Genomic DNA, 14,422 nt, shown 5'->3' with positions numbered 1-14,422 from the left:
AGTCTTTGTAGTACAGGATTTTTTTTTTTTTTTAAGGCTGCACCGGAGACATGTGGAAGTTCCCAGGCTAGGGGTCAAATTGGAGCTACAGCTGCCAGCCTATATCACAGCCACAGCAACACCGGATCCAAGCCATATCTGCGACCTACACCACAGCTCACAGCAATGCTGAATCCTTAACACACTGAGCAAGGCCAGGGATCAAACCCACGTCCTCATGGATACCAGTCAGATTCTTTTCTGTTGTGCCACAAGGGAACTTCTGAAGCACAGGACTTTAAGGATAAGAAGGACTCAGTAAAGAAAAAGATGAAAAAAAAAGTTGGGTCTTAACCAAGCAGTGAAATTTCCCAATCTTATCAATCAAATAATCACTGTTTTGGGAGTTCCCATTACGGCTCAGTGGAAACCATGACTTGGGTTCAATTCCTGGCCTGGGAATGTCCGTATGCCTGAAAAAAAAAAAAAAAAAAAAAGGCAGAAGGCCTTTTTCTGTGGAAGGCAGAAGTTTCTTCCCCAGTACTGCCCCAAGAAAGTAGAACTGTCAGCACAAGTTTCTGTTTTGTCAATATAAGCCCTAGTATTTTTTGATTCTGTGGCAAAGGTGGCCATTAAAATTTTTTGAACAAGAATATGAAAGCAGTGTTTAAGGAAAGTTAATGTGGCCACAGCGCACGATTTAGGTTAGAATGAAGAAAGAATGGTTTGGGTGAATATGGCTAGAACTTGGGCACACCAGGCAACTAAGGGAAAATTAGAGCCAGCAGGGACGTTTTCGTGAGAAAGAGGAAAATGGTCACATAATATACCAGAGTTTACTCTATGATTTAAAACCAGAGGACCTCTTAGGAAGCAGTGTTAGTGATAGAAAGAGAGATGAGTGCCAAAGAGATAGTAGTGAAAAAGAGCACACTTCTTCACGGGACAATATTTTTCCTTCATCTCCTCCATTGTGAATGTTGAGTAATAGTTTTTTTTAATCCTCTTCTATGAAATAAGGTTGGGTATCAAGACATGTTGGCCAGTGTGGACTTCTCCAAAACCCTGAACTCAGGCTGTCTAGGTTCCAGATCTAAGAGCTGACTGTGGCTGGATACTAAGCAAAGCAAAATGACACAAATTGAGGAAGGGTCAGGAATACCAAGCCACTGCCCTATTACATAGTGGGAGCATGCCTGGAGTTGGTACTTGATAACACAAGACTATTTCCACTCCTGCACTGCAATCGCTGTCACCTTTATCTCCAAATACATCAATCTAGACTTCTGAACCTAGTCAATGTAGGATCTAGGTAGTCAATGTAGGATCTAGGTAGTCAATGAGGAAGGGAGCAATGTAACTCGGAATGCAAGAGAAAAGGAATGCGTACAGGCGTTTGAAAGGGTTTTGTAAAGACTTTTGGCCTCTTTTTCGCAGGCACTTATTATCTGGTAGCCCTCCGTTAAAATGAATACTAGCATTGACAAGGTCTGTACGAGGTGGGGTTTATTTCCTTTTGTTTAGGGAAAAGGAAAACCAAGTGAGTTCCATCCTGGTATTGTTTTCGTTTACGATAAAAAATACCTCGAATTCAGTCTTGTTGTTGTATTTTTCCTCAGTACTGATATCTATATCCAATACAAATTTTCTAAATAAAACAAAGGGGAAGAAAAGCTGAATACATTACAAACTCTTAACCTTATAATGTGTTTCATTATATTTATTTGGCTCAAAAACAAAAAAACTGCGAGTTCACGGCCTTGAGTTAGTGTCTAGCCCAAGTGTTTAAGTTTTCTTAACTTGAAGAGCCACCAGCGCTTTTAAACATTGCCCCCCCCCCCACCATGGACTACGATTCCCAAGAGAACACACCGAGAGAGGCCCATGAAGTGCATTGTGGGAATTGCAGTCCTGAGTGACGATTTTTTCCCAACCCTGGACTCCTGCTCGGATTCCGGGAGGGTAGGACACAGGAGCTACCAATTAGCTGGGGCCATGTCGGTGAGACCGTGGTCCAATCGGAAAAGCCGGTGTGAGGGGCTCGCATAATGATTGGCCAATGCCTGACCCCGGAGGCGGGGCAATAAGGTGGGCGGGAAGGTCGCGGCGATTGGGCGAGGAGCCCGCGGCGGCGGGCGGAGATTGGCTGCGAGCTGGGGAAGGGAGGCCTGGGAAGGGGCGGAGGAAGGAGGCCAGAGCAGGAAGAACAGCGGCGAGGCGGCGGCGGCGGCTGAGTCGGTGGTGGCTGAGGCAGAAAGCGACAGCTCCAGGGGGTGCAGCGGCCCTGAGAGCAGGATGCGGGTCGGGGTCAGGCTGACGCTGCTGCTGTGTGTGGTGCTGCTGGGTTCGGCCTCGGTGTCTTCGGGTCAGTATCCGCCCCCTCGGACTGGAGGCCAGGAGCCACCGCCCCCCGGCCTCCATCCCGGGGCAGGGCCGTGGGGGCTCCGGCTGGAGACTCCACTCTCTCTGGTCACAGCTCGCATTTGCTCGTCACTTGCTGTCATTTCTGGGGCTTGGGTTGGCCTGGGCCGGAGCAAGTGTTTAGGGGAGCGTGAGAGGGGAGGAAAAGAAGGGGCGGTCACCCTGCCTACACCTCTCCTCACTTCACAAACTTTACACGACTCGTCACGAGTGAGGAATTGGCTTCATGGGAATGATCCGGACAGCTGGCTTAGACCTCCAGTGACATAGGAGCTCTACCGGAGCTTCCACGAAGCTCGTGTAGATTGTGTGCTGCATCAGTTTCGAAACTCTGGATTTGGGATTTGTAAATTTAGTGATTGACACACCTGGGGTTGTCACTGGGCAGAGCCGGATCCATCAGAACCAGGATGTCCACAGTTTTTTGGTGGGTTTGTTTAGCAACTGAGGTGGTCTTGTCTCTGTCTCTCTAAAAACGAAGACTTTTTATTTAATTGTGCCTACTGTCTACCCATTTTAAAGAAATACTCCTAAGAGAGTGGTTTTTACCTCTCTCACAGTTTGAGTTGCCCCATGTTTTCTGAGAGTAACTACCATTTCTGAAAAAAAATCTTGGTGCTTAATAAATGTAAAGTGGATAGCATCTAGTTTTAACTTTTTACGTAGGTACAGAAATTCGTATGCTTTTGAATTGATTTTCCAGTTAGATGATTTATACTCTGGTCTTGAAATGATCATTTCCCTTTTTTTAATAGTTTAATCTGCCTACACTTGAAAACGTCTATTTTGAGAGTGTTGGTAACGAAATACTTAGTGTTTCTAACTGTTGGTAGAGAAACAATTAGTACAATAAAGCTTTTGAATTTTAATCAGTTTCAGTTCACAAAACAGCTGTTCTGTGGCTTTAAATTTTTTTGGAACAAGGCAGGGTATAAATGTCAACTTTTTTTCCAACAGAAAATTTCCCAGATGGTTATTTGAATCCTCAAATTATCTGTCCTAGTTGTAAGTCAATGCTGTAACGTCATTCTGCTTCTAAAATAAGAGGTCTAAACCTAAAATTTTATCCATAATGTAGCTTAAGATACCATTTCAAAAGCAACGAGCATATGCCAGTTACTTTCCTGCCAACATCATGCTTTGAGGTCTGCTCCCCACCTCCCCTTTTAGTGTTGATTTGTGTTTATGACCATATCTTTAAAACACTGTGTAACTTCTGAAGCACTGCTAGCTAGCAGTTTGATCTAAGAGGTATGGAATGAAACGGTTGAGTGTAGTGAGTAAAGTACCCTAAGGACTGTGAGCCACCTGCCTCAGAATTCCTCTTAAGGGTTTGTTATAAATGCAGTTTTAGGTCTGGAACAGGTTGCGGCATCTGTAGTTTAACAGGCTTCACAAGTGATTCTTCACACTAAAGTGTAAGAACTACTAGTTTTAAAGAACATGGTACATATCCTTCTGAATTCAGTTTGCAGAATTTAAAGAAAGTCAAAACATACATTTTCTTGCATCTTCGTTTGACTAGATTTCATACATCTAAAGTGCCATGTCAGTGGAGATGATACTTGAAGTCTTTTAATCAGTTGGAATTCTCAGTTTATTGTAATAGGAGACTATTAATACCCAAGTGTTAAATCTTTGGTTGTGTTGATATAAACAGAGGACTACGTTCATGAAACGACTGCTCTGATTTCCATCAGTTGAAACAAATTTCTAGAGAAAAAACATTTCTCTGGTAGAGGCAAAAATCTTAACCAGAACTAGAACAATATAGATGTTAATGCTGACAAGTGATAAAGGCACTACTAACCTCACATGAAGTACAAATATCATAAAACTGTTATATGAGATAAAGTTGTATAAATTGAGTAAATGGATTTTCAGGACTTTTTTATTGATTAAATTGCTTATTTTTATGGACTATCAGCCTCATTTTTACTTTGGATTTAAAGGTTTACTCCTATTTAAAAGTCAACTCTTGGGTCATAATTTTGTGTCGACTTAATGTTTGAATGTTAGTAGGTACCCAGAGCAAGTTGCATGTATTGCCAGCTAGGACATGATTAAACAACAAAGAAAATCTTGATCCTTACATTGTTAGTAGCTATTATCTAGTATCTTGTCTTAAAGACATGTAAGAATATAATACTTTTATTAGAAATGTGTATAAATTTAAAGGAGATTTGAAAGATATTTCTTTATTTTCTCAAGATAATAATGAAAAATGCTATAACTTTTTCTCTCAGAAATACATATTTTCTTATTTTTGATAGGAAGTGGGTTACTGCTTAAAATGGTTTACTTTTTTTTCTTTATGCCAAATAATATTATAAAATCTTTTAAATTAGGTCCACTGCTAGGTATTTCAGGTAACAGTTGCATTAATTAGCACCATATTGTCAGAGAATAGATTTCAGATCACAGAGGATGTTTCATGTCATTCTTCTTTTGTTTCTTAAAACTTTATTGAGAATCAACAGGGCAGATGATATTCCCCTTTGACACATTGAGAAAAAGGAGGCTCAGCAAGCTTGCCATATTGAACCACGTGTGTTAACATTGGTGTGTAATTAAACTAGGTTTTGAGCCCAGTTCTCCAGGCCTTGGATTCGGAGTAATTAGGAAATAGTAATTAGAAATCAGCAGAATCCTAGAATCTGCACAGATTCAGTGGCAAAGCTGAAGACAGGGTATCTAGTCTCTTCACTAAACTTTAAAGATTTTCTGTGTTTGAAGGTGTATTATCTGTTTAATTTACATGACAAGTTGGAAAATGAATTTGTAATGATCACTTTTCCCTGAAAGAATATCCCTGGTAGTTTGCAGTTTGTTAGCTAATATAATAAAAATGAAAATTGGTCTTTTTCAAAGGAAGGTATATGATTACCAGAGTAATGTAAACCGTGGCATTTTAGATATGATACTGTTGAATGAGAAATCCGTAACTCTTCATGGAATCCTTTTGCATTTTTTTTGTTGCTTGATGTATGTGTTCTGGTAAAAGCATTACTATATTCTTTTTATCTATGCATAATTTCAGCATTTTTGATCTTTACCTGACCACCCATCAGAAGTTTCTAGATTAGAAGAAACTTCTTTTAAAGTATTGTGTGAATGAATATATTGGTTTGAAAGAGAAAATAGCTTGTACTTTCGGATTACCATCTGCAGTAAGCTTTCTCAGTTTACTAAATGAGAAAGAATTCTCTTATTTACCAGTAACCTGAGTATATATCCCTAGGTTGTGAAGAGAGCAAAGTAAGAGAAGCATGATGCAATTCATGTGAAATAACCCTGGTGTCACAAGTTCCTATGTCCCTGGGAGCTGAAAAACACATGTTGCTACTCTAATGCCTAACATTATCTCAGATGTATTATCTCAAATGTACATGTCTTAAAATTTATTTATAGGCATCTATATTATTTATCTATTAGCCACATTTGTTGTGACAGGGTACTAAATTGAGTGATTAGTGATAGAGGAGTTCCACATAATCTAAAGTTTCAGTATTTGGGGATGTACCCTGTACATTTCACATTTAATGTCTGCTCTTGATAATGCTTGTGAATTAAATTCACACATACAACTTTGATATATAATAGAGATGAATTTTTTTTCAACTTTATCCAAAGATTTGTTGAGAATGGTGAATTTTGAACCATATGTCAGAACTTGGGCTTTGGATAATATTTGTAAAGATGTGAGCATGAGGGATGGTTGTTCATTAATTGACATCCCTACCTAAATGGTACAGTCACTATGGGACTAACACATGCTATATCATTCTCCACAGAAATAAAACATTTGGAAGGTAATCTAAAAATAGTGAATGTGAAAACAGCTATAATTTAAGTTTTCTTTGAATTGACAGCACTTTTTTCTTTTAAATGGCTCTACTTGTGGCATATGGGAGTTCCCGGGTCAGGAATTGAATCCAAGCTGCAGCTGTGACCTAAGTTGCAGCTGCAGGAACACCGGATCCTTTAACCCATTGCACCAGGTCAGGGATCAAACACATACCTCTGCAGAGATCCAAGTCACTGCAGTCAGATTCTTAACCCACTGCTCCACAATAGGAACTCCTTGGCAGTGCTTTTAGAAATGACGAAACCTAACTAGTATGTTGGTTTTCTCAAATATTTTTTTTAAAAGCCCACAAATACTGTGAAATAGAGTTGGGTATTTGGTACATAAAGGGTTGGTTATACTTCTTAAAGTTAGCTCAGTAATTTGACAACACAAATTCCAAAATATGTTTTTGTTGTACTTTAGAGAGTTACTAGTTACCAATAATATTTAGGATATAATCTTATGAAGTAAAGACGAATGGCAACTGTAACACCAAACTTTCTGGTAAAAATCACATGGTCTTATAGCATTTTGTCTACTGGTTAATTTCTCATATAATTTATGGAGCTGGAAATACTGAAGCTCACTCCTGGATGAAATCAGATAATTTTAAGAGTAAGAAGGAAACTTAGAGATCATCTGACAGATTTTTTTTTTTTACACCAGTCAGAAATACAAAGATCAAATATTTGCAAGTGGCTATTGCATTGTTGAATGTGTTTATATAAGAGCAGGAAAAAGAATAAGAAGCAACCAGAATAGAAGTAGTAGCAGGAAAATACAGAAAGAATAATAGGAGGAAACAATATAATTAGACAAAGCCAAAACAGCCAATATGAATTTGGAAGAAATGTTAACTAGTGGCTGGATTTATTTAATATAAGCTGTTGATTTCTTAATAAATAGGTCTCATGTGAATGAATACACAGTAGTGTGATGCTACTTTTTACCCATATCTGGTTATGTCTTCAGTAAAATTGAACACAAGTCCTAAATATCTTTGGCAAGTCTGCTGTTAAATAATAATAATTCCTAATGTCCTTTTTTAGTAGTCTTAGTGAATCATAAAATGCTAGTTATCATTAAAATAACCTCAAGTAACTTCAGATTCCGAGCAGAGGAAAAGAATGGATGGAATCCTGAAGCTCAAAAGTCAGAGCGCTACTTTTATAAATTTAGTAACTCGTTCTCAGTAGTGGACTAACTGTATACAGAAGAATTGGAAGACAGCTGAAGAACTATCTGCTTTTGGTTGTGGTGGTGTTGGTCTTGCTACCTGTAACAAATGAAGCTAATGTATTTTCCTGGAGAAAAAAGAAAAAAATACCACCCCAGCATCTTTTTTTCCTTTCATTTAATCTTTTTTGAACAGCTGTTGAATACAACCAATTTTTAAGTAATTCCAGGTTTATTTATCTGGTGTCTGATTTTTATTTGTTGTATTTCAGGTACTTTCATTTAACAATACCTGTGATTTCCAAACAAGAAAGATAACTAAATTGTCTTAAAATTTCTTTACAGATGAAGAAGGTGACCAGGATGAATCCTTAGATTCCAAGGTGTGTACTCAAATTTGGACCACCAGTATTTGATGCCCAATTGTAAGCATGAATCAGGTATCTTAGGATGTAAAATCTGCATCTTTTGAACAACTGAATTGGATTTTTTTTTTTTTTTGGCTGTCTCATAGCACATTGAGTTCCCAGGCCAGGGATCAGATCTGAGCTGCAGTTGTGACCTACTGCAAGACTGGATTCTTAACCCACTGTGCGGGGCTGGGGATTAAACCTGTGACCTAGTGCTGCAGAGATGCTGCCGATCCTGTTGCACCACAGCAGGAAATCCCTGAAGTGGATTTTTAAAAAGAGGAAAAAAGATAGTTGGTATCAGTATTAGTTCTAGTTCTTCCAGGGATAAAAACAATGGCTGACCTACAGGAGAGAGAATAATATATCCATTGAGAGTGTTGCTTATTACATTCATTTTCAACTTAAATGTGCTGTGTTGAAGAGCCTTGAGGCAATAACATGTTTACTATGTAATGAGAGATTGATTTTTTTTTTTCTTTGTTACTTTTTAGGGCTACACTTGCAGTATATGGAGGTTTCCAGGCTAGGGGTTGAAACGGAGCTGTAGCTGCCAGCCTACACCACAGCCACAGCAACGCAGGATCCAAACCAAGTCTGCGGCCTTGCAGCTCATGGCAATGCCAGATTCATAACCCACTGATTGAGGCCAGGGATCAAACCCGCGTCCTCATAGCTTCTAGTCACATTTGTTTCCACTGCACCACAACAGGAACTCCAAGAGATTGATTTTTATTCCTTTTCATTTTAGTTTTTAAATTTGAAGACTTAACTTCTGCCATTTGTTTCTACTTATATCCATGTTTTAAAAATTCTATTAAGTTGATGCACTTAAATTGGTTGATTGAATAAATAAGACTGATTATTACATATCCGGTGGGACCAATCAGTTATGATCCGAGTCTAGATGAGAAGGAATGTAGGTAAGAAATAGGAAGCTATAGTACAGGGCTATATCATACAGGGAAGTTTAAGACATATTGGGAACAAGTAGGGGAAGACCTTTACCTAGACTGGCAAGTAAGGAAGGCTTCTTGTGAGGAGGTAACATCTGAGTTGATGTTAAGTGGTGATGAAGGCAAGTGATGGGCACATACCAAAGTCTGTAGAGGTAAGTGAGTATAACACAGTCAAGAGCTAAAGGAGATATATCTGGATTAGTAAAAGTAATGGTCAAATTAGGTTGGAGGGAGTCTTGTTACTGTTGGAAACTAAAAATACTTTATATATTCTCAGACTTCTTTGCCATCAGATGAGTCGGTAAAGGACCATAGCCCAACAGGCAGAGTAGTTGCTGGCCAGTTATTTCTTGAGTCAGAAGAATCAGAAGTGGAATCGCCTATTCAAGAAGAGGAAGACAGCCTTAGGAGCCAAGAAGGGGAAAGTGTCGCAGAAGAAATTAACTTTCTAGAATCTCCAAATCCAGAAAACAGGGACTATGAAGAACCAACGAAAGTACGGAAACCAGGTAGTCTGGACTAAAAGTTTTGTTTGCTTTTGCCTGATTTAGGAAGGAGACAACTGAAACTTTAAAGCTAGTGTAAAAGGTGCAGAAATCCTGTTCTACTGATTATTCACCACATATAATATATAGAGTATGGTTTTAGAGGATTTTTTAGGTGTTAATACATAGAAGTTAATCACTTAGCAGATTTAATTCAAGTTATGTAAACTGAATTCAATAGTAAAAATTATGTTTGATTATATTCATGTTCAAGCATTTCCTTTTGGACTCCAGTAAGTAATAATCTGTCAGAGTGGTATGCAAAATAGAAACTCAGGCAGGAAGGGTTGTCTAACTTACTGCTGTATTTATATTCAGAACTGTGTTAGGATTTTTACAACAATAACCTTTCAGTCATCCTAGGTAATTTGACTTAGCTGTTTATCCCTCTCCAGTTGAAGCTTACATAAAAACTTTAATCCTCTTCTAACTTTCATCTTCTTGACATTCTATTTTTATTTTATTTTATTGTTTTTTATTTTTAGGTTTTCTTAAATGAGATGTCATACTTATTTTTTTATTTTAAAAATTTTTTTTAATATAATGATTTCTATTTTTTTCCATTATAGCTAGTTTACAGTGTTCTTTCAGTTTTCTACTGTACAGCATGGTGACCCAGTCACACATACATGTGTACATTCTTTTTTCTCACATTATCATGCTCCGTCATAAGTGACCAGACATAGTTCCCAGTGCTACACAGCAGGATCTCATTGCTAATCCATTCCAAAGGCAATAGTCTGCATCTATTCACCCCATCCTTCCCACACCCTCCCGATACTCTATTTTTAAATTTACAACTTGTTCTTCCTCACAATAGAGTGCTAAATAACTATTCTTTTAAAAATTAACATGTCCGCTCGGCACTGTCCTACCACACTTCCGTTATTTAGTCTATCATTTCAGAGATAGTCATCATACCGTATATTCTATTGTTAGCCAATCTCAAAAATCCAGATTTTACCTTTTAAAAACATAATTTATTACAAATACTTTATATATATGTGTGTATATATATATATATATATATATAAATTTTTTTTTTTTTTTTGCCTTTTTAGGGCTATACCTGTGACATATGGAGGTTCACAGCCTAGGGCTTAAATCGGAGCTGAAGCTGTTGGCCTACGCCACAGCCATAGCGATGCCAGATCTGAGCCACGTCTGCAACCTACACCATAGCTCACGGCAATGCTAGATCCTTAACCCACTGAGCAAGGCCAGGGATCAAACTTTCATCCTCGTGGATACTAATAGATTCATTTCCGCTGAGCCACAATAGGAAAGCCCTACAAATATTTTATAATAAAGAGTAGAGAATCCATTTTTTAAAAAATTAAAAGTGCCTTTGGAGTTCCCGTCATGGCTCAGTGGTTAACGAATCCGACTAGGAACCATGAGGTTGCAAGTTCGATCCCTGGCCTTGCTCCATGGGTTAAGGATCTGGTGTTGCCATGAGCTGTGATGAAGGTTGCAGTCTCGGCTTGGATCCCAAGTTGCTGTGGCTGTGGTGTAGGCTGGCGGCAACAGCTCTGATTAGACCCATAGCCTAGGAACCTCCATATGCCACGGGAACAGACCAAGAAATGGCAAAAAGCCAAAAAAAAAAAATTTGAAAGTACTTTAATGTCATTAACTCAATATAACAGCTGTTAACATCATGGAGAATAATCTTTCAGGCTTTTTTCTAGGTATGTGATTTTAAGAAGACTAAATTTGTTCAAAATGCATATTCTATTTTACAGCCTGCATTTTTGCATTTAACAGTTTATGATGAACATTTTCCCATATCATTTGTTTCTTTTTTTTTTTTTTAAGGGCTGCACTCTCGGCATATGGAGGTTCCCAGGCTAGGGGTCAAATCAGAGCTACAGCTGCTGGCCTATGCCACAAACACAGCAGCACAGGATCTAAGCCATGTCTGTGACCTACACCACAGCTCATGACATCACCAGATCCTTAACCCACTGAGCGAGGCCAGGGTTCGAACCCACAACCTCATGCTTCTTCATCAGATTTGTTTCCACTGTGCCATAACGGAACGCCTTCCCATATCATTTAACGTTCTTTTACAATTTAATGGGTAATGGCTATAAAAAAATTTTTACTAGTAAATATACTATAAAAAATATTTTTCCCAGGAGAGCCTATAAAATCTGTATCTTTTTGCACATCTCTGAAAATCTCCTGAGAGTTCCTAAAATTAAATCATAAAAGTAAAATATGAAAACTTAAGAAATATTTGATACACACTGCTAAATTGTTCTTCAGAAAAGTCTGTTTAGTTCCTTTGAAATTACTTCTTTTCTTGTACCTCAACAAAGTGTATATTACCATTTTAAAATTTTTACCAAACATTACTGTTTCATTCATTCCTTTTTTTTTTTTTTTTAATTTGGGAGACTTATAAACAAGCACAAAAGTAGAGGGTGTCATGACCCCCATGTATCTACTGTCACCAGCATCAGCAGCCATCAACACCCTTGTTCTTGTTTTGTCTTTACCATTCCACATCCGTTTACTTTTTTCCCCCTAAAATATTAAGCAAATTCCATGTTGTTTTACCTGCATACATATCTCTAAAAGTAAGATTTTTAAAAATTTTTTAAATTAAAGTATAGTTGATTTACAGTATGCCAATTTCTGCTGTACAGCAAAGTGACTTAGTCATACATACATATACATTCTTTTTTAAAATGTTATTTTTCATCATGGTCTATCCCAGGAGATTGGATATATCTCCCCATGCTGTACAGCAGGACCTTATTGTCTATCCATTCTAAATGTAATAGTTTGCATCTATTAACCTCACACTCCCAGTCCATCCTACTCCTGCCCCCTCCCCTGTTTCCCTTGGCAACCACAAGTCTGTTCTCTATGTCTGTAAGTCTGTTTCTGTTCTGTAGGTAGGTTCATTTGTGCCATATTTTAGATTCCATATATAAGTGATATCATACGGTATTTGCCCTTCTCTTTCTGACTTACTTCACTTAATGTGATAATCTCTAGGTCTATCCGTATCATTTCAAATGGCATTCTTTCATTCTTTTTTAATGGCTGAGTAGTATTCCACTGTATATATGTACCACATCTCAATCCATTCATCTGTCAATGGATATTTAGGTTGTTTCCATGTTTTGGCTATTGTGAATAGTGCTGTAATGAACATAAGGATAACTTTTTGAATTACAATTTTATCTGAATATATGCCCAGGAATGGGATTGCTGGATCATGTGGTAGTTCTATATTTAGTTTTCTAAGGAACCTCCATACTCTTTTCCATAGTGGTTTTACCAGTTTATGTTCCTACCAACAGTGGAGGAGGATAACACCCATGAAGTTAATTATTATTCCTTTATCTCCCAATACCCAGATTCTGTTCAGTTTTCCCAGTTGTTTCAAATGCCTTTTTGGAATTGGTTTCAATCAGTATGCACACTAAGATCTTAGGTTTTTCTTAATCCGTAACAATTTTTCCTCTCGTGTTTTTTGGTGTCATTTTAATTGTTAAAGAAAGAATATTCTTTTTGCTACACAATTTCCAACATTCTGGATCTAGCTGGTTATATCCTTGTAATGTAATTGAACTTGTTCTTTTATCTGCTATCTGGACTATGAACTGGAAATTAGCTCTAAAGACTTGGGTAGATATAGTTCCATTTTTTAATTGAGAATAGTCATGGACAGTGTTGCATACTTCCCATTGCACTACCTGGAAGGTATATACTATCTGATGGTTCCACTTCTGGTGATTGATCAGTAAGGTTGGGTGGTGTCCAGCCATTCGAAAGTTCCTTATTGACCTTTTACCTAGAGGTTTGGGGCTTCACTTGTTGTCTGCATCCATTATTTCACTAGGGTTGCAAAATGATGACTTTATAACTTAGCATTCCTCCTGCATTTGTTACCTAGGATCTGTATAAAGAAGAACTGTCCCTCGTCAACTATTTGATTATCCAGAAATACAGTCCATACAGCAGAATAAATGCTCGATTCTTTACCTTGAAATATTTTCAAATAATGATTTTATGTCCTAGCAAAGGAGACTAGTGAATATTTTTTTGTTTCTGTTTGTTTTGCTTTGCTTTTGAGCATCATTACAAATCCATGGGTATTATACATCTGTATTTACTCTTTTGCAATTATTCTTTCGTTTTTATTGCTTACATTATTCCATTTTTGGCCATTGAGCGTCCCTTTAAGTTCATTCCTTTGTCCTTTTGATTAATCAGAGGTAACTTTTAAACTTTTTTCTTTTCAGGCAGGACAAGATGGCCCAAATTCATCTTACACATTTCCTGACCTAAAATTGAATCTCTTAGCCCTTTCTTCAGGGAATCTAGATTCCTTTTAGAGGGAAATTGTATTTATTTTAGATGCTACAATCTAGACACTAGGGATATACATTGCAACTGAGGTGTTACTAATAGGCCCTTTTGATGGTTAATGGTAGGAAATGTAACATTCATATTGATTATTCCAGTTCAAATTAAATACTGTAGGTAAAATAACACAAAGGGTCATATTGACAAATTGGCCTCACAAGAATCACACATTGTATCCACTATCAAATTGAATAAATAAAAACTTTTCAAAGACAAGGCACAAGTCACAGCTCTGACTGCCAGAGCTATCCCCAGCTCCTGTCTTACCTCAATTAGGATATGCTTTGGCCCAGATTTCAACATACGAGGCCTCTGATCAACACATATAGAGTGTCAGTTATGAAACATTTCCACTTTATTCCCTGCTTATTACTTCATGGCATTTGTGGTATTTTCTAGGAAGCCATGCCTGGTAACTACTTACATCCTAGGTTTATGTACAGTGAGCAGTCTAGGCAGACCAGGTCCCACCCATTAAAGCAGTGTACACGTTAAGACTCTGCTGGTGGTAAATACCTTGAGTGTATTTGCCAGAAGGCCTCTTGTTAGCATGTTTCTCAGATGATCATGTCACCTCTCTGTCTCTCTGTTTATTGGGCAGTAAAAGAAGAGAACAGATTTTGGGTCTGCTACTAGTCTTTTCCACCCATCACTGTTTCTGCTTCTTTCTTTTATGTTTGGGTTTCCTTGCTTGAT

The 14,422-nt window shown here is 37.8% G+C and overlaps 1 protein-coding gene across 2 annotated transcripts in view; it reads left to right on the top strand.

Moving 5' to 3' along the window:
• The window catches only part of SEL1L (SEL1L ERAD E3 ligase adaptor subunit), a 63,623-nt gene continuing 51,302 nt past the window's right edge, over positions 2,102-14,422 (top strand). Inside the window, exons 1-3 of one of the 2 annotated variants that reach the window (XM_021099584.1) lie at positions 2,102-2,344; positions 7,772-7,809; positions 9,073-9,304. In XM_021099584.1, the coding sequence (XP_020955243.1) occupies positions 2,275-2,344; positions 7,772-7,809; positions 9,073-9,304 (340 nt within the window). In that variant the 5' untranslated portion in view covers positions 2,102-2,274. The remainder of the gene's footprint in view (positions 2,345-7,771; positions 7,810-9,072; positions 9,305-14,422) is intronic. The other variant, XM_021099585.1, reaches the window with a different exon arrangement.

Source organism: Sus scrofa, chromosome 7 (genome assembly GCF_000003025.6).
Source record: "Sus scrofa isolate TJ Tabasco breed Duroc chromosome 7, Sscrofa11.1, whole genome shotgun sequence".
NCBI classification, from domain to species: domain Eukaryota; kingdom Metazoa; phylum Chordata; class Mammalia; order Artiodactyla; family Suidae; genus Sus; species Sus scrofa.
Note: the sequence above shows the minus strand (reverse complement) of the source record. Positions and strands in the feature narration are given on the sequence as shown.